Genomic DNA, 19,890 nt, shown 5'->3' on the forward strand with positions numbered 1-19,890 from the left:
TATAATCTACCTACCGATCATAAACATCCATATTAACAGAATTGAGAAGCGCGATTGAATTCCTCCGCCAACCATCCTTTTCGACCGTGCTACTGAGATTTCCCTGGTACACAAAGTTTTGCGGAAAACTATGCCCTCTCGTTTTGTAAACTGGCCAAGCAGGAATTGGCTTGCCTAGACTTTTCATGGAATCTTTTCGACCCTCCCAACCGTTTGGATCTCCAGTTGCCATAAATTTAGCAAAATCGCCAGACATGAGCCTTGCAAGATCCCTGTACGACTCTGGAAGGCCGAGAAAGGGCGGTTTGCGGATTGGTGCGTAGCCTGTGCCGTTGAGGTTTATCATGGAGAATGCCACGTCGACGAAGTGGGTTGCTCCCTGGATAAAGGTAGCCCATGCGGGAATCGCATCGAATCGATATGAGTAAACAGGCAGACCCTTGTCTGCCCAAACCTCAGCAGCGAGTCTTCTCGGTGCCACCATATTGACGTCCCCGTAGTAAGTGGCCGCTCTTCGGAACTGTTTACCATAGTTGGGAGGGGGTACCCAGTCAGACGCAAGATTGTGAAGGACTTGGTCTCGGCTTTGTTCGGGATAGGCTTTAGCAATTTTTCGAGCAAAATATTTGTTGATAGGCGGAGACGAGTTCTCTATGGCTGCAATGAACTGTGCAGTTGTGTTGATTCCCAACTTCGAGAAACTTGTCCCTTCGTCGGTGGTCGCGCCGATAATGATTGGAACCTTGACGAATGCGCCATCTCGCAACTGCTGGGAAGAGTGTCTGGCCACAAAGTCTCCATCTATCTTTGGATTCCATCCGGAAAAGGCGGTACTGTTGAGTGCTTTATTGAGATCAACGAAAGGCAGAGATCGTAGACATTCGAGCGAGCTACAGCTAGTGTTCTTGAGAAGTAGCTTGTACAAATCCTCCGACAGGTCAGATTGAGATGCAAGAGAGATGGGTGCGCCACTCTGTAGGATAGCTGAGCGGAAAAGCTTGTCATCACGGCCATTATAGGCCAGAATCTGAGCACCAACAGACGCAGCACCAGCGCTTTGGCCCCAGATGGTCACCTTGGACGGATCACCTCCAAAGGCGGCAATGTTCTCATGGATCCAATGCAAGGATAATCTCTGATCTCGAAAACCCATGTTTGAGTCACCAGTCTCGAAAGCTTCGGCTGAGTTGAGAAATCCAAACGCACCAAGACGATAGTTTATGTTGACCGCGATGATGGGATGGCCGATCTTGACGGATTGTTCGACGATGAAGGTGAGGTTGTAGCGGAGGTCGACCCCACTGCCTTGGTAGTAACCTCCACCATGAATCCATACTGCCACCGGGAGTTTCTCGTTGTAGTGGCCTGAAGGTCTTATGACGTTCAGGTACAAACAATCCTGTTTGGTATTAGCACGAGTATTTACTACAGTCCTTATTGTATATACCTCGCTCGTATTGTAACCCAGCTGTGATGGCTATAACCGTCAGTAAATTTACTCATGACTTATGATAGAAGTAACTCACTCCATAGCCCACACAAGCAGGAGAGTACTTGTTCGCATCACGGGTTCCTTTCCAAGTCGTGTCGTATGATCGAGGGTTTCGGAATCGTAGATCGCCGACGGGAGGCTTAGCAAAAGGAATGCCTAAGAAAAAGTCTTGCTTATAGTCATTTGAGTGAACTCCTCGATACGTGCCATTTTTGACGGTAGCGAAAGGCGTTGTGTCGTCTGACTTGTGACCTGGGACTCCCAGTGACCCGGGAATCCATTGAAACACTGCAATACTGGCCAAGAGAAAGGGCTTCATGATGAATTAGTCTGGGCCAAACTTAGTGTTGAGGTTGATTTACGACTGGGTCACGACGTTTCTTTATCAAAACTCACTCGGCTATGTCAATCATATAACTTTGGGGCATTCAATATTTTCCCACCAATTGATACGATCCTTGTTAATTAAAGCGATCCCAGTTCAGAGTTATGCGGGGTAGTATTTTGGCCCACTTTGCTCGGGTCATCAAGAGCCGGACTCTTCTGACCATCACAATTGTTTCTCAGGCATGTCGAGGGCAGGTAGCTTCTTCGAGCTGTGTGAATATTGAGAATCGAAGAGTGCCAATGGTAGTTGACGACTGCTAATCATAAATACTCTTCTATTGAACTGTTTACAGGTTACAAGACATCAAAGGCTGTGCGAGAGTAAACTTTGGTCACGATACATTACCCCAGGTTTCCCCATAAGCCGGCATCCACCAAAGCCGATCCCTGCCCCACACGAAAGCTATTGCAGCTCTAAAATGAACAAGAATGATAAAGGTTTATCCAGGTCTCGGTAAGTACATGAGATCTTCTATGAGACAATAACCGAACCTTGACGAGGTTCGGACTAGCCTACGGAGTTGACAAAGACCTCTTAGGACTCTTCTGGAAGATCAAGTAAGAGGATGCTGTATTAGGGATGTAAAGAACGCACTTGCCAACCGCGCCAATTGGTAAGAGGCGATCATAGTCCGCAGGGTCAAGGATGCAGCCAGTGCCGTTGGAATATCCAAAATTTCCCACGCTTGTGTGATGTCCAAGGCCATTCTCAGAGCTTCTATAGCAGTAGAACAGGCCGATCTTGGATGTCCATCGGGCAGCTTCAAGCTACGCAATAGGTTTACCCATCACCGACAGTACCTTCAAATGTGGCAAGTCGCCAGGATTTATAGATCAAAAGAGAGAAGGTACTATAACAGAAGTATCGACATTGTTATCATTTATCTATCTTACCAGTTCGTTACTCTGGCATGTTCCGATAGAATGCACACTAAGCCACCAAAAACGCAACGTGGCATGAGAACTTCTCAGATGGCCCGGGTGAAGTAATAGAACGTAAAGTTTAGGAACGTCTAAGCTGTAAAGATCCAAGAGCACTTCTTTATTTCCGAGAAACACCCTAAATGTGCTACTGTAGTTCCGGGAGTGAACATTATGTATGCAATGTCTACTGGAGACACGGGAGGCGATCTGACTTCAACATCAACGCTCCGGGATGTTCCTTTTAGAACTCAGATCTTATCTAACGCATGACTGCTATGGTGTCTATACATCGTCTGATTCACAGTGGGGCTCTGATCGAGAATCTCCTCGTTGCATTCACCTAATCGCTATCCACGGTGATTTTGTCAGCTTGCTCGGTTTATCAGCTGATGGGATCTCGATCGAGCAGTTAAAGATCTGACAACAAAGCGCTTCTGTATGCACTGTGATCAAGTTTGTATGGTACTATTCAGTATGGTATCATCATCCAAATGATTTTATCCTTTTCAGGGAGGTATTTACCGGGTTGCCCATAGACACCAACCGTCTTCATTTCAAATGACCAGGGCTCATGGACTGATCACAAGCATGTGGCACGGAAAGACGCAAGTAGCTGAGTGGGGAAGAAATGACTGAAAGACTCTGGGCTATGAGAACGTCTTGGAGAGAATATTTATGAGAATTGATAATAGCTACCGAAAACCTTTGCTGCCTCTCGCATCTTGGGTTCGATCACTCATGCAAAAGACAGTTGAGTAGAAGATCCGACACATCTCACCGAGGGCTATATCAAAGACATGTCAGGGTACCTGTCATCCTCTGACGTACCTTCCATCCACACACATCGCCAAACTTCTACAAGGATGGAGTCATACCTACCTACCTTCACATTTATTTATACCCCGCAACCGCCGCAACCGTCGCAGCCGTGTTGCTCCAAGTCAACATCTTTGTCTTCACCTCCTTTGCTTTCGAGACTCCCATGGACGATAGGTTCCATCGCGGCTCTAACTACATAAGAGCTTATAACCCCTCCAGCTCCTCTACATACAGGACTTTCCAGAGCTACGATCGCAGCATCTGGTCCGATACCACTGGAGCAAACAAATAGTGGACAGTATACGTCGAAGATAAGTCGGCACAACCTGTGGTTATAGCGTCCATTCGTTCAACGCTCTGGTCGCTAAATGCTGCACTGCAATTGGAAAGCTCCTTAGTGGTTTTATCTTTTATAAGCCTAATCGTACTTAAATTGTAAGCAAGGAGAAGATAGCGATTGACGACAGTCTTAAGCGGGATCTAGAGGCTGCTACCTGAGCGTTCCTGAACTTAAGCCTAGAAGAATAAGCAGCCGCCGCCCTCTTTGGTGAACCTCCTGCTGGCATTGATATTACTGAAACGAAATGGGAACCTAAGGAGTGTGAAAAGATTGGAGGTCTGGATGTCCAGTCATTCATTGAGCTACTAGATGGTATGTATTACGGCCTTGGCGCGGGAGTCTGCCGGGTTTCTGAAGAAGAGCTCTAGTGACAGCTGAAGGTCAAGGGCAAGCTAGCTCTATCTGATAAGAGGATTATGGAGCTATGTGGAAATGTCTTCTTAGAGTGAGAAGTTTTAGCAGCCTTGTATCGATATTCTTATCCTCTTTTGAGGCACTACATGAAGAGATATTGGGGCAACTTGATCCAACATCAAGAGAAGGGAGTCCAACTTAAACGAATGCCAATTCTTGTATATCCCGACACAGATCGAATTCAACAACTGCCCAACATGATGAATGGTTTTAAAGTAACATGGGCTCAGCTGACAACAACATTCTTTCAATCCACTATTAGCTAAACTTCGCCTGCTTGTGAGCCTTGTTATTCCTTCCCAACTATAAAGGATACCCTTTGTCCTTCTTTCAGCGTTTGAAACCCCGAGCCGCGAATTGCTTTAAAATGGACGAATAAGTCATTGGCTCCAGTGTCGGGAGAAATAAATCCATATCCTTTCTCGTCGTTAAACCATTTAACGGTACCCGGCTCGCGTTCGCTAGATAAAGACATGGTGACAGGTCTATTAAATTACGATTAGTGCCACATGCTCAAGAGCCATGCTCGCGAAATAAGCTGCGTAGATAGACATACTGGCTTAGTATAACTAAGCTTTTCTTTTTTCTTTTTTCGTTATCGTATATAACCCGAAATAGGATTTTCTTGCAGATTATCAGCTTTTTAGGTTGGCAATGAGTATATTGTTGAAGTAGATGTGTCAGATATTAACCATAAGATATTTACGATATATTGTTATCTAGATGCCATTTTATAAACAAAGCTAGATTGAGTGACACTAACAACTCTTAAGATAGCGAATTGGCCAAGCCCGATGAGGTATGACGTGTCAGGCTGTCAGCCAGTCGATAAATTTGTCACATATGCTGGGTTTTAAAGACATGTCTTACAGTTCAACCCTCAACTCTCAATTACAGCCAACCGGCAAAGAGACTAGTTTCAAAGCTTCTGCGGTAGTATGGTGACGCATCTAATAATATAGAACGGGCATAAAGTAGTGCTATAGTGATAAGACAGCAGGGCGCTGCAAGAAGTGGTTGATTGGCAGCCAACTGGTGACCGATCGACTGGCGGTCTAAAAAGGTGGAGTTTCAAAATCTGGAATGACTTTGAACGGCAGATCTAAGTTGAAAAGTAGATGGCTTTATGCAATCTAATCTACATAAAGTTTACGGATATGCCGGTACTGACTAATCCTCTATTCATTATTGATCAGTGACGTACGAGGACCAATGGTGGCTTTGGGCGTCAAGACGTGGGATCTCGTAGACAAGAAGAATATGGAGAAGTAGGCATTCGGTAGCGTCAGCTTCCTCAGGAATGGACATGATAACTTATTAATCCTCTTGATTCTCCAGATCTTGGATGACTATTCATATGTATATGTCACATCTCAAGCTGAGTTTACGTTGAAAAGTTAAGGTTCATTACTGTGGCATCTTGTATAATGAGTGGGTGACCAATTAAATGCCAAAAACTGGGTGAGCGACGCGACACTAATTGGCTGAGATTTCCCGTCTCCCTGACAGTCCACCGAAGCCACTGAACGAAGCCCACTGAATTTCCCGGCCCGTAACTCTAGTAAATCAATTGATTCACCACAAACAAGTCATGCAAAATAACAACAGTCTGCGGAGCGGCTGAACCTATTTCAATCGAAATCGAAACAAAGCCAATTAGAAAAACATTCAATCATCAAACCCCATCTTAACCTGACCACGGATTTTTGCTCAACTGCTGCAAAGATGTTGACGGACGCCAGAACGACCCTACCGGCTAATACAGTTCATTCGACAGCACGCTGAACATTGAGTGATGATCAAGCCACACTGAAGTGGTGGCGACCAATAAACAGGCCGTTGGTCGAAACCCGCTGTCACACAAACCGATTTTAAGTGTCTGTCCCACTGAGCTTACGGGGCATGTCCACCGAAGCGCGGCGAGTCTATTACCACAGATCCTGGCATCAGTGTGACATATCTAGGGTAGGTATCCTGACGTCAACCACTGGATGAACAGCACAACAAGACACGCTGAGTCTTACATTAACACATGTCTCGTGGATGAGGATGACTAAAACTGGTCACACAATTCTGGGAGTGGGTGGTGAGACTAAATTGATCTTCCTTGACAAATTCTATCAGCTTAATAGACTACCACCAAAACAACCACATTTATTTTACCAGCTTTCTCTTACCTGTCATCTGTATTCTCAATTCGAAATACCAACAAATAAAGTCAAAGTATGGCGCTTCGATATCGTAGTTTAGTCGAATACAAAACTCAACATGAGATTGGACTTGTAGAGTCGCTTGAGTAGGTTTCTGCTCCCCAAAAGCGGCCGCAGGATGAATAGGACGCTTTACTTGAAAAGTTGAAAATCACGGATGATCTTGGTAAGAGTATGGACGATCTTGAAGACTTGATGAATACAATACCCATCAAAGTCAACTACATTACTCTAGTATGAGTATCTGATAGAGCACCACGGATTCAGGTGAAGCCTTGATGAAGTTTGAATGGATACAGAGTAATGTGGGTCTGCCGCTCAAAGGGATGACGCTTTCCACATTCCTTAACCTTTTGCGAGCTTCCTATCTAATTATAACGCCTTTCTTCCTGATATATTATATTTTAGCTGGTGCATACATATACGGAGACCTGATATCTTTACCTTTAGCTATATATGCAAACTTAGGCTTAAACCAGTAAGGCTTTGCGAGCAGTATATATAAATGCTAAATAAGTGCTAATACTATTAAGCCTAAGAGTAAAATTAACCTATTAAAAGTAAAACTATTAATTTTTAATTAGATTATTTACTAGAGGATAATAGATATATAAGCGCTTTTAATAGTTATATATAATATATATATTAATCTCTATTTTATTATAATATCTTTAAAATCTAATAAAGATAGAACTATAGTTATTAATATTTTAAGTATTATTGCACTAAAGAATTTAAATATAGCACTTATGCTATTAGGGACTAACTTTAATGCCACTAAAGAAGAGAGTAATTAGCTAGGGAAAAGAATAGACCTAATAGAGAGAATACTGTTAGTAATTGCTTCCTAAGCGAGGGCATATTAGATAATAGATAGCATAAGGACTAGCTAGTATAGTAAATAGACGATATCGCCTAAAATCGATGTAAAGAAAACTGATGAGTTTAGATAGAGGTAGGTGCCTATGCTGCAGGTTACAGGCGGCTTTATATACAACGAGGTTCGTTCATCCGCTATGCCAGGTATGGGTATGTCCGGAAGACCATAACGGCATAACGCTTAAGCATGACAGGATAGCGGGGCCCTAACCTATGTAGCATAACTCCCGGACTGTTGATAGAGATCATTTAATAATGGGATTGATAATCATAATTCTTCAGGCCAATGTTACAGTCGGCACCGCCGACGCGTTTCTCCTTGCCAGAGCTAAGCTTTTCATTTACCTTGAGGTAAGTGTCCTCAAGGAACCTAAACCATTGGGTAATGTTGACGTATACGCTATTTGTCTGGATGATGCCACTGAAAGTACAGTCTGACCTTCTAGACCGGCAAAGATGGACGAGCTGTCTTGAAGCACGGGGGAAAGCAGCACATTCTACGATGCCATCAAGCGAATCGAGCGGGCTGATTAGCTTATTGGTCCCATAGGCCAGACTCGCAACTTCCAGGATCTATAACAGCCCTACCCTCAGCTGTTCAACGCAAACTTCCTCAGAGCTTACCCTTAGGGTGGCAATCAGGTAGATTCCAACAGCCGTCAGCTCGTCAAGGCCGACGGGCAGCCACGGGACAGCGTCTGGCAATTGGACGTGAACAGCTCGGGAGATATTCTAATTTCCACTAATGCACCAAATAACATTGCCGACGGATTGAACATTGGTTGAAGTATCGTCAAATTGATGGACTCGCACTAATGCGGAAGTAGGCTACTGACAAGAGCTCATTCTTCACCTGCCATGCCGATGAGGCTGAGTTTTAGATGTTCAGCAGAGCTCACAACTGATGCCATCTAAAGCCAAGGTTCCTACCGTCCTGGCTGCACATATTGATGTTGAGACTTCATGAGGCTGTGGTTTTACTACAACCTTTGAGGAATTATATATACTTCTTTTTTTGCACAGTGTTGGTGTAAAAATATGGTTGTTTGCCTTAAAAATACCATGGCCACTTTAGTTATTAAGACAACTCCTTGACATCTCGGTTACCAGCCTACATAGTTCCTTCAGTAGATCTTGTTTAACGAAATGCCAATGAGCCCAACCGAAAAGCTCTTCCGTATGAAGGTCGTCGCCTCTTTGATATTTAACAACCCAGATTCAACGTTTACTGAAATCTGAGCCTGAGTTCAATGACGTATGAAATTTGTGGTCATGAAGACGCGACTACCTCGCCCTTGAGTATAAGCGCTTTTGCAGCTGTAAAATACTGAATATCGTCAAATAACGTATCAGCAGCTTCTCCCTTGGAAGCAGCAGAGAATTGATCGAGATCCTTCCACCTCAAAACCGTTTGGACTTGGTAAGGCGAACCGGGGGGGAAGGTAATAGACTCCCAACCTAGAAGCCCAAAGGGACCCCATAACCTATATAGCCAATTGTTAGACACTGGTTGTCAGAGCGCTCTCAACGACTTATGATGAGACCATAGGCATGTGAACTTTGATATAGTAGTCCAGATCAAATGGAACATTTGAGGGGTAAAGAATGTACACTTGTGCCATTGAGACGATGTTCTTATGGAGTTTCTTGATAGTGGATGCGATATGAAACGAGGAATAGTTGATGATGATACCTTTGAGCGACGTATTGAAGAGAAATCGTTTTCCTTATATCAACCTTTGGGTTCAAGGGGTTATTTGATAGTTATGGAGTCATTTAATAAATTGTTCTGCCAAGAAGAATAAATACCAATAAGGCCATTCTTCACGAATTTATATAGTAAATACTAGGATTAACTTTTCAAAAATGACATCGGAGTCATGTAAGCGTTGGATAACAGTTATCCGAAGTTCAGATTCTGTCTATCCATTAATAATACAGTGGACGAAAAATGGAGAATGCAAAAGGAAAGCATTATAATGCCCCATTTATTGGACCTGGTATGATCTCAGAGCATTATGGATTCAGTTTGAAGATATTTCCTGTACCCCATAAGTTGGGTTGTTGAATCAGTCACTTGTGACCGTATTGACTAAAGAAACCTCTCGGTTCCATAACGTTATCCGGTGCTGTGGATATAATCAAAACTTTTCTTAGACGTTTGGAAGTTCCATCAGAATGACTAATTTGCATCATGTTACTCCACAACATCATCTAGGATAACGTTTTAGTTATCTACATATAGTGAATTGTATATACTGCCACAATGAAAATCCCTTCTGTACTCTCATCTTCCAACAACTATCAACACCATGTACAAACCAACTCTTTTGTGTATTGGCTCAGGGCCAGGTATTGGCCGTTCAGTTACCTCCCTTTTTGCAACGAAGCACTATAAAAATGTTGCCCTGATCGCCCGGCGCCCTGAACAACTGAGGATCGAAAAAGCTGCCGTGCAAGAGGCAGCAGGCCAGAGTGTCAATGTGCAAACATATGCTCTTGACGTCACTGATACCGATACATTATTGTCCGCTCTTAATCGCATCGAAGAAGATCTGGGCAGAATCGAGTGCGTTTTCTACAATGCCGCTCGAGTGCAAAACTCTTCATTTTTCGAATATGATGTTGAAGAGATCGAATATGACTTTAAGGTATAGCACTGGACCCTCCTACTTAATTGCTTGTAGTAGTTAACCAAACCTAGATCAGTGTTTCCGCACTCTACACTACCTTACAGTACTCGATGCCCCGTCTTGTTGAACTGGCAAAAACCCCATCGCAATACAAGCCAGCTTTGGTTGTTACTAGCTCTATGTTACCATTTGAGCCAATGACTGATCTATTTGCCTTGTCACTCGTCAAGGCTGCGCAACTCAACCTGGTTCATAGTCTAGCTAAGGTATACAAACCCCAGGGAGTTCACGTGGGTGTTATTAATGTTGCAGGGTTTGTTTCTGAAGAAGAGAAGGAACGAAATCCCAAGAACATTGCGGACAAAACGTGGGAATGGTTCACATCGGATGTAGAAGATATACCCTTTGAGGTTCGAATTTGAAGTTACAATAGTGCCCTACATATTGGATTATAGAGAAATACAAGAAATGGTCTTTCTTTCTTGAATGGCTTTCTTTCTGTATCATGGATTTCAACATTTTAATGATAGTAGGTTAATGCTAGGGAAGTGCAGGAATTATAACAGATTGGGTACACTAGGGTAAAAGAATACAAGTTTTACATATTGGGTACAGGCTGTTAAATATAAAATCCTGATATCCTTCTTTCACTTAACCAGGTGCCGTGTTGCGCGTCAATTTGTTAGCTACAATTCCATCACGCTCTGATCGTCCACTTCTCTTCCTCGCAGCCTGACCTCCTTCAGAACAACACCCCCAGTATAGATAGAAAACACAATAGCACCAATCACAGAATAGGCAATGATTGGACCCGAGGATGCACCGGAGAGTTGCAAACCGGTCCCACCGTTAATGATACCAATAAACATCAGCGCCCGGCCAAACCAGATGTGACCGTAACTGACTTTAGTTCGTCGCTCATACTTGACGTAATTTCGGTGGTGAATCCACCCTAAAATGGGCTGCACGACCATCAAAATGCAGACAAAGGTGCCGAGCACAACGTGAGGGTCGGAGATCCACTAGAAAGTACTTAGTCGGTATTATCTAAAGGGCAGTTTATGGACAGCATACATCACCGCTGCGGTCAGCAGCAATCTTGCCAACACCAAAGCCGGCACACATGCCAATGAAGACGATGATCTGCCATGAGGCATGAATGAGCCACTTCCTGATGAGAGGCATAAGGAAGGACCCAATTGGGAAACCAAGCAAGAAGACAATGGACATAATAACACCATGGATTGTCCCGGTTGTCCCGGTCTTGTTATCCCCATTTCCGCGCTCAGCTGTAGCACCGTCGCTTAAGCCAGAACTGGGCTGAGTACTCGATAGTACTGGCCATACTAGAACTGGAAAATATAAGTTGTCAGTGATCAACCACCGCGTTCTCGAGACTTTCCCGTCGCTTACTAGCAAGTGCCAAGGCGGAGGCAATGGGCGTCCTCGATATATACTTCATGTTGAAGAATTGTGAGATTGCGAATAATTATAGTAACTATGAGTAAAACAAGCGTTTGAAATGAACACTAATATTGATAATTCAGGAGAATCTTGTAGTAAAGTTAACTAGCTATTGTCGCTCTATTGCGGATCAAGGACCGTATTTATATTCTGCCTCTGCAGTCACTTACTATGAACCACGTCAACAAGACTTTCTTAAGCTGCGCCAAATCTTATTCGTCATCACGAATAGCAATAAAGATAGCCTTGGTTTAGATTACTGCGCCTCCACTATCCAGTCTCAGGCCTTGTGTGACTTTATATCCGGGCGATCTCTTGGTCTCTAATAGAGTTGAGTGGTTAGAATTCTAGATAGGAATATGTCAGCCTACCCTTTATACCAGCATCTGCTAATCCTATTCCCTCTAGAGCAAATCAGATTTTAGGGATGACTGCACTGCCCCTTGAGGATGGTGGCATAAGTTAGCGGTTAACGTCACCTAGTACGACTCGGGCCTCTAAAAACTGAGGTGTGTAAGCCCTATGGCCTCTAAATAGCTTAATTCGTTTTGACCCTTGTCACGCTAAAAGGTTAATCTCGGACTAAAAAAAAAAAGTGCCGTGACCGAAGGACTGCGCCGTTCGGCATCGGCATCGGCCCTAGTATACCCGTGACTGAAATAACTATGCCGGTCGGCGTCGGCTGTTACATTTCCGTGACCGGTTTAACCCCAACATCACTCACCGCCTAACTTTTATTCTTCGGTCTTTAGAAGTGCGTTTCGTTTTATGGTTGGATTTCTTGTATTTCATTCGCCATTTTTATTACATTATAAATACGTTGTTTATCTCCTGAATCCACCATTCATTACATTCAGTTTTGGATTCTTTACTACTTAACAGTCTTACGCTGCGACGTCAGGCTCGTTGGACAAATCATATATGTAGGTGCTTCTGCCACTGCTGCTTTTAATCCTAGTGCCCAGGGAACCGCCACTCGCTAGAACCACAGCCGAATAACATAACACATCGAAGCCCTATTTATTCTATAACTCTTAAATAAGACATCAATATAGAAGGCTCTCAATCATATTCTAAATACTTCCCATGCTCTTGTCCTCCTGTGCCATTTTATTTCATTGCGTTATTAGATCGGATGTCCTAATCGACTAAAGTCCCTACCTGCCTGCGGCTATCCTTAGTCGCGCTAACGAGTGTTCGATCAGACTTATCTGCAGGAGGAAAGCTTACACATTTTCTATATTGACAAGAACTGGGTCGACACTCTTATAGATGGTGCTTTTTCCTTAGGTAGATGTCTTAGTACCGACGAGGATTGCGTCGCTATCAAGAAGACGCTCAATGACTACATTACCAGCACACATGATGGAACAGATCATCGTGTCTAGATACCAGCCTACAGGTTTTACGTTCACTCAGACCTAGTGACCATGTTCCCTGGCCTTCGTGTCGAATTCATGTCAAATGAGCCCTCAAATCAGCGGGCCAGCCTCCTCCAAAAGGTGCACCTCCTTTTCGTTACGAAATAGTCACCGATGGCGTCATGATGACATTCATAGACCGTGTTTCTGGTTCCGACCAGTTTTCTTCTCTCATCTTGACGCAACCCCAACACCAGCAGCGGTTCACTGTAAGTCGTGGTCTTGATAGTGGTGAGCTGAAGGTGGATATCAGACGATACACTCTTGGTCAGTCGACTCGGGAAAGCGACGAGCATAGACATGAGATTCTAACCGAGATTAAAACACCCCTACTGGAGATAACTCATTGAAAAGCATATTTATATGGGGCTCGCAAACCTACTAAAGTCTCATAACGGAGAAGCCAGTTCTGTACCTAGGCGCCACTGCAATACTTGATGGCCGAGATGCATTGGTATTTTTTATAAGTCCTGGCCAGCTGTTTAAGTATCTGTGGGTGGGGCCGATTAAGAATGTCGCTGATGGCGAAGTGAAGGAGCTTGTGAAGAAACGTTATTGTTTCGGCATCATCTTCCGGGAGTGAAAGTTAAAAGCGTCATAGGTCGTCAGAATTCTTCTTAATAGATACGGCGGCACCTTCCGAAAATCCACCGTCAAACATCGCTCTGTATACAAGTGATGGGAGAGAGAAGTCTTTGGATGACACGAGTAACTCCTGTGTTTGTTTAATATTTCCATCGACAACTTTTGGTTCATCAGCGGCGTAAGGATTTTCATCAGAACTGCAGATCGAGTTTTCTAAATCGAGTGCTGGCAGAGGCTCTGTCTGGTGCAGGTGAGGGCGGCGGCAGTTCGTACGACATCAGCAACAGGATTCCCCTTCAAGGTCTTCGATTATACGTGATGGCATTGCCAGGCAAAATAATGCTAGTTGCGACCTTAGACTGACCCGGGCTATGTAATATTATTACAATATCGGTTTAGACAGAGGCATTCTACTATATCTTTTCAGTAGGATCCTTCCTTGAGTTTATTGGACAGTCGATTACGACTCGTAAACAATAGATCGCCTCGGCTATTGATGTTTCGTAAGCTTGTTAAGCTAGCTAATACTAAGGACATACTATACATGTCATGGCATTAGGGGGGCTGTCGATTTCAAGGACTCATCCAACCGCAGGATGTTAGTATGTTTGCTTTTTGAAGCGTGAATCACGATGCGCAGAGGTTTAGACAGCGAGATGTAACCAGTGAGTGGCCTTCCCCTCTTAGTATCGCAAGCTTGGCGGCAGGTTGTGCTTCTGTGCCAATGTGGGGCTGAAGATAGAGCAGCCAATCTGAGGAGTTGTCTCTGTTCGGTAGCTGTATGTTTGAGCTAACTCTTCTGAATGAAATACCATGCATAAAAAGGAAAGAAAAGAAAAAAGTCTTTAATTAATTAACTTACTGCTGCTAAATACTATTTATGACCTGAACCTCCACGATAGTTTATATTATCTCTTAGGAGAAAGACAACATAACACCAGCGTATTGCTGTTTTCAGTTTATATAACCTCTATTGAAGGCTTAAAAATGGCTGCTGTGACGCTCATAAAAGTCAGAATCTTGCTCGACTTGCAATCTGCTCAAAACACCACACGAGCTTTCAACGGCACTATCCCACCAGAGATCGTGGGACTTATCAGCAGTGAGCTCATAAGTAGTGCTGTGGCGTCACGTCCCGATATCCTCATGAGCAACATAGAGCATCTCTCTAAGCTTATCAAGAAAGTGAAGCACCAGATTGTTAAGCTTTACCGATCTGTCAACGAGTATAACTCTCACTTCTGGCGCTTGATGTTGTGTAGTCCAGTATCGGCCGCTTCGCAAAGACCTGAAGCGTACTCCACTGGAACGAAGGAGGAAGACTGCTTGACCATTGAGCAATGTCTTGCTTCTTGGGTCGAGACTCCTGGAGCCTTCCAGTTGATGAAGGATTTGAGTCAGGCTATTTAGAGGGCTCGGTGTTCGGCTCTTTGGGCTACGTCAAGGCTATCAAGCTGTATAGTAGGCACTGCATGGTATCATCGAACTGCAAAACCAAGTGTATTGGTATTTGTTCAATACTTGAGAAACAGCCCTGCCCCCAATAGTCGGCATCTTACTAACTTGGTGGTCTTATCATATCTGCTCGACCCATCCTGAATGACTCATCTTCACCCCACTAATTATAATAAAATCAGTGACGTTCCTCGGGCGCTGAGTTGAGCTCGAAAGTCCCCCATTTCTACCTTGATTAGAGACAGTGAAGCTGGCAGAGCCAAAGCGAACAAAGCCAATGCTAGGAATCAAATCCGTTGCTATAATCGGAGGCGGCGCATCCGGTTAGCTTATCTCAATTATGCTTCTGTCACTACAAGCCTGACCAAAACAGGGACTGCAGCCGCCGCGGCGCTCAAAGCTGAAGATTACTTTGAGAAGATCAGGGTCTTCGAGAGGAGGGAAGCTCCCGGCGGAACATGGTAGTCTATTTAACTTCATAAACCGAGACTTGTGGAAGACTGATAACAGAATTCAAACCTAGGTTATACGATGCAATCCCTCCCTCGCCGTCACCTATCCAACCTGGAGCTCTGCCTCCGAAGGTCAATTCCCAACTCGAAATACCCAGCAAACTGCCCCAGACGGTTCCACATAACACGCAAGAGCGTTTCCAGGGTACTCCGATTTATGAGTCCCTGATGTAAGTCTCATGGTATGTATCGATTCAAATATATCAGCACTGACGCAACTTTAGAACGACCGTCCCAGGGATCGCTATGGGGTTTTCGGACAAGAGGTTTCCCGAGGGTCCTTTCGTGTCTCACGACATCCCTCGCATGTACCTTCAAAACTACTATACACTCCACAATATGGAAGATGTTCTAGTGCTCAACACAACTGTCGAAGATCTCAGCAAGATAGCAACAGGAGGTGGACGAAGCTGTTGGAGGTTGACCTTACGCAAGCATAATGTGGAGCAGGACGTCGATGAGTGGTGGCAGGAAGTCTTTGATGCTGTCATTATTGCTAATGGCCAATTCTCTGTTCCATATGTTTGTTCAAAGTTCCCTCTGTCCCTAGAGTAACTAACGCTATACTAGGTCCCCGAGGTCGAAGGACTGAGCGATTACATCGGGAAATATCCAGGCCGTGTCATGCATTCCAAGTACTATCGCCAGCCTCACCCTTTCAAGAATAAGAAGGTACTCATCGTTGGCAATGCTTTGTCAGGACGAGATATAGCCGAAGAAGTCCTCAGAGTTGCTCAACTACCAGTACATGTCTCGAGACGACACAAGTCCATCTGGGAGGGACCGGAGCCTAAACTAGGCGTTGAATGGAGACCTGTCATCAAAGAATATGTGGCCGAAACAGGGCAAGTAATATTTGACGATGGTTCATTTCTTGATGACATTGACCATGTCATCTACTGTACCGGTTATAAGCCCTCATTTCCCTTCTGGAATGTCGAAGCTAACGGTGGACCTCTGTATGACTACGACAAAGCGAAGCTAAACGACAGCTTCTTGCATACTTTCTTCCGTGATCATCCAACGCTCGGCATCATCGGGTTTGGAGAAACACTTGCGTTTCGCAGCTACGAGTACCAAGCTATTGCTCTTACAAGAGTACTTTCCGGTAGGAATGCGACACCGCTTTCGACAGCTGCGGAGCAAGAAGACTGGGAACGATCATGGGCAGAGCATACCAAAAAGGAGGGATTCGACTTTCACACCGTCGATTTCAGGAATGGCGATCTTCTCAAGTGGTACAATGACCTATCGAACATTGCTGGGCTGCCTTTGTGTGGGAAAGGGAGAGTCCCTCCTGCGTTCACGGACGAGACCATGCGCCAGTTGGAAAATATTTTGGGTTCTGTATGACCACTTTACTTAATCTAAAATACATTGGAACAAGGCTTGGAAAGAATCAGGATATGCTCAGAATGAGATTATAGGCAGAGAACATGAGCTATCTCGTTGCCCAAAGGCAGTAATCGTATTAGGCCAAGCCAAGACTGTAGCCAGGCAGGAAGCATTTGGTAAGCCTGTGCTAAAGCAGCCGCTTGAAAGATGGTCACGATCCGTAGGTCAAAATTTTAGACCGAGTAAGTTTGAATAACTATTATGATAGCTAACAAGCGCCTCTACCTTTAATTGCGCAACCTCAAAGCCAGCTACATACCGTAAATTTGGAAGTCATGCTAGCGAATCAGAAATAGAGAGTGACCGTTTGCCGTTTTGAACGACAAGAGTCATCCAATTATATGCCAGGTCTGCTTTTTAGCGTCAGTTTGTGGGCGGCTAATTGTTGTTAAAAATACCTATCTGAGCTGAAAGCTCGCGTGGTCCTGGCATAAAATATAATCTTATAATGAATGGTATCCCCGCTTGCGTAGTATTAAGTCCATGATCGATTTCATTTCTAGACTATTAGAGGTCTTTGTCAAGTTATCGCCTATTTGAATGCCTTTATTGAGAACGAACCCGATATCATTAGCATGCCAGCACACGAAGAAGTTGCCGATGGAAGCAGTCTAGACGATAACTTCGGCCGGCTAAACGTTCAAGATAAGGACACTTCCGAATATGACTCGGTACACAATAAAACTCACGATGACGATAACTGGAGAGCCTCGAATTATACAGCACGATCGGTCTACCTGGCAAGGCGCGAATATATCCTCGAATCGGGCGAACTAGACACAGATGGGCCCACAACTCAACAGCGACAAAATATTTTCTTTGCAAATGAACATTATGTTATTCTGGCACTTGATAGACTCCCCTCTATGGTCAACGAATTCAATACTATTCGAAGGCATGCCGTTGAGATTATCAAGTCGACAGATCCTATGTCGAGTGAGCGGGCTATCAGGTTCGGATACCTCGGCGATCAGGCAATAGATTTCTCTGAACTACGGCGGAAATGCTGCGAAGCTGTTTATGCGGCTTTCACCGCTGCAGACTCTGCATGTGACGATCTTGGGAATCCGGAAGAAAATAATGCCCCAGATGAGCCTGGTATGAAGACAGAGGAGACTTCGGCGCCAAAGGGCAGAGCAGAGGACAAGGATGTGCCACGTAGAGGCTCACATTGCTGCTCTGTAGCCCTCAACATAGCCGCTCGTGTGCTAGAAGCATCGACAGCAAGGGAAATGGCCCAAAATTCTTTGAGTGGCGCTCATCTGGACGACCTTATTTTGATCATCGAGACGCATAAGCCACCAACCCAGAGTCAGCCATGGGAGGCTGATATGCCAGAAAAACCGGGGTACCATCATGTTTACGCACTATTAGGCTGTCTCATGGCCACCGCATACGTCCGCCACTGCTTCGCCATTGAGACCATGTATCTCGATCGAGCTATCAGCAACCTCGATATCGCAGTCCTGAAGATGCCGGAAACCCCATTCAAAAAATTTCGCCAGGATCTACGAGAGGTGCGCAACGAAGTACAGCGATTGCAGGTTTTCTTCCAACGCATCGAGATGGAGGACGACCCGGCGATAGACTCTTTCCTCTGTGCTGTTTGCCTAGACCTTAAGCCCACTGTCGGCTTTCATGATACAGAGTATCCATATCACAGGATGGAATTTGGAAGGATTTGCCAGAAAGCCACAATGAGGTGCAGAAGCTGTGCAATTTTAAGAGATTCCACCGCTTCGATGTACCCGCTCTTCGGTATGTCATGGCCAGACATCCAAGGACTCAACTACAGCAACCGCTCTGTTGGTCAACGTTGGTTCGGCGAGAGCGAGGACTTTCTGGCTGATATCACGTGGGGTCGAAATGGAGCTCTCAGGATCGAGCTTGTTTCTTTCTATCTTGGCACTGAAGACCCCTTTATTGCCAGTTTTGAACTGTTCCGATCCTATGGTAATTTTAGTTCGGTCGCTATGAGTCAAGTTGAATTACTGACATGTCACCAGGCACTGTAGCTCCTTGGGATATTATTGGAATTGGAACTCGTATTCAACACGATGTTACCTCACCAGAAGCCTGGGATATGATACGCGGCTGGATTGGAGATTGTATCAACAATCACGAGGATTGTAAGGCTGCTAGCGAAGACAGGCCGTTTCCAACTTGTGTGGTGGCTGTTGGGGACGACGAGACAGAACCACATTTATTTATACCCAACTCCGACGATCACGGTCGATACATCGCTCTTAGCCATTGTTGGGGTGACGTGATGCCTCTCAAGACCACCAAAGCCTGCTTCGCCGAATTCTGCCAAAGTATCGACTTTGCGCGATTCCCGAGGACGTTCCAAGATGCCATAATCGTCTGCCGGAAACTCAACATCAAGTACCTATGGATAGACTCGCTCTGTATCATTCAAGATGATGAACACGACTGGGCTGTTGAGTCACCCAAGATGTGCGATGTCTATCAGAATGCGTATCTAACCATTGCTGCGGCCGCAGCACACAACAGCAGCAAGGGTCTCTTCCACTCGCGGCCCTTCAGTGCTCAAACGACCTTTACTACCGTGTCGAAGAATGATGATAAAGTCGAAGAGGTTGAGATTTTTGCGAGGCCGTGGAATTCGCAGGGGCACTGGATCGATAACATCGGCGACGGGCCGTGGTGCCGTAACCACAACCCACTTGAGAAGAGAGCATGGACGCTACAAGAGCACGTGCTATCTCGTCGAATCCTCCGCTTTGCCGCCCATGAGCTAGTTTGGCAATGTCGCGAGGTGCATCTCTGCGAGTGTCGTCCAGGTTCACACCTAAGCAAAGAGTCGCTCAGGCTCATCAACATGGACGCCATGGTAGCGGGAACCAAGCCTTCGTATATGGCACGGGTCATGAATCCGCTGGTTGTCTGGCTGGAGATTATCGCCTCATTCACCAAACGGGCTATCACTCGAGAGACGG

At 45.0% G+C, this 19,890-nt stretch overlaps 9 protein-coding genes across 9 annotated transcripts; 4 read left to right on the plus strand and 5 right to left on the minus strand.

Moving 5' to 3' along the window:
* Positions 1-10: 10 nt before the first annotated feature.
* FGSG_10713 (uncharacterized protein) lies at positions 11-1,811 on the minus strand (the record flags this gene model as incomplete). Its single annotated transcript, XM_011321424.1, has 2 exons — positions 11-1,399; positions 1,527-1,811. 2 exons carry the CDS (start codon positions 1,809-1,811, stop codon positions 11-13), a joined length of 1,674 nt encoding a protein of 557 aa, XP_011319726.1.
* A 581-nt stretch (positions 1,812-2,392) lies between these two features.
* On the minus strand, positions 2,393-2,973 carry FGSG_13817 (uncharacterized protein; the record flags this gene model as incomplete). Its single annotated transcript, XM_011321425.1, has 3 exons — positions 2,393-2,647; positions 2,774-2,897; positions 2,939-2,973. 3 exons carry the CDS (start codon positions 2,971-2,973, stop codon positions 2,393-2,395), a joined length of 414 nt encoding a protein of 137 aa, XP_011319727.1.
* Positions 2,974-4,267: 1,294 nt separating this feature from the next.
* On the minus strand, positions 4,268-4,851 carry FGSG_13818 (uncharacterized protein; the record flags this gene model as incomplete). Its single annotated transcript, XM_011321426.1, has 2 exons — positions 4,268-4,336; positions 4,693-4,851. 2 exons carry the CDS (start codon positions 4,849-4,851, stop codon positions 4,268-4,270), a joined length of 228 nt encoding a protein of 75 aa, XP_011319728.1.
* Positions 4,852-7,714: 2,863 nt separating this feature from the next.
* Positions 7,715-8,411, minus strand: FGSG_13819 (uncharacterized protein; the record flags this gene model as incomplete). Its single annotated transcript, XM_011321427.1, has 3 exons — positions 7,715-8,038; positions 8,090-8,163; positions 8,396-8,411. The coding sequence occupies 3 exons, from the start codon at positions 8,409-8,411 to the stop codon at positions 7,715-7,717; spliced, it is 414 nt and encodes a 137-aa protein (XP_011319729.1).
* A 1,366-nt stretch (positions 8,412-9,777) lies between these two features.
* On the plus strand, positions 9,778-10,520 carry FGSG_10714 (uncharacterized protein; the record flags this gene model as incomplete). The annotated part of the gene is made up of 3 exons (XM_011321428.1): positions 9,778-10,116; positions 10,203-10,346; positions 10,380-10,520. The coding sequence occupies 3 exons, from the start codon at positions 9,778-9,780 to the stop codon at positions 10,518-10,520; spliced, it is 624 nt and encodes a 207-aa protein (XP_011319730.1).
* Positions 10,521-10,784: 264 nt separating this feature from the next.
* Positions 10,785-11,560, minus strand: FGSG_10715 (uncharacterized protein; the record flags this gene model as incomplete). Its single annotated transcript, XM_011321429.1, has 3 exons — positions 10,785-11,120; positions 11,173-11,450; positions 11,512-11,560. The coding sequence occupies 3 exons, from the start codon at positions 11,558-11,560 to the stop codon at positions 10,785-10,787; spliced, it is 663 nt and encodes a 220-aa protein (XP_011319731.1).
* Positions 11,561-14,555: 2,995 nt separating this feature from the next.
* FGSG_13820 (uncharacterized protein) lies at positions 14,556-14,978 on the plus strand (the record flags this gene model as incomplete). The annotated part of the gene is made up of 1 exon (XM_011321430.1): positions 14,556-14,978. The coding sequence occupies one exon, from the start codon at positions 14,556-14,558 to the stop codon at positions 14,976-14,978; it is 423 nt and encodes a 140-aa protein (XP_011319732.1).
* A 322-nt stretch (positions 14,979-15,300) lies between these two features.
* Positions 15,301-16,882, plus strand: FGSG_13821 (uncharacterized protein; the record flags this gene model as incomplete). Its single annotated transcript, XM_011321431.1, has 5 exons — positions 15,301-15,346; positions 15,406-15,484; positions 15,547-15,705; positions 15,760-16,057; positions 16,106-16,882. Coding segments are annotated over 5 exons (1,359 nt in total), but the record flags the coding sequence as incomplete, so codon positions are not given.
* A 740-nt stretch (positions 16,883-17,622) lies between these two features.
* FGSG_13822 (uncharacterized protein) lies at positions 17,623-19,853 on the plus strand (the record flags this gene model as incomplete). The annotated part of the gene is made up of 2 exons (XM_011321432.1): positions 17,623-18,739; positions 18,937-19,853. Coding segments are annotated over 2 exons (2,034 nt in total), but the record flags the coding sequence as incomplete, so codon positions are not given.
* Positions 19,854-19,890: the final 37 nt, after the last annotated feature.

Source organism: Fusarium graminearum, chromosome 1, assembly GCF_000240135.3.
Source record: "Fusarium graminearum PH-1 chromosome 1, whole genome shotgun sequence".
NCBI classification, from domain to species: domain Eukaryota; kingdom Fungi; phylum Ascomycota; class Sordariomycetes; order Hypocreales; family Nectriaceae; genus Fusarium; species Fusarium graminearum.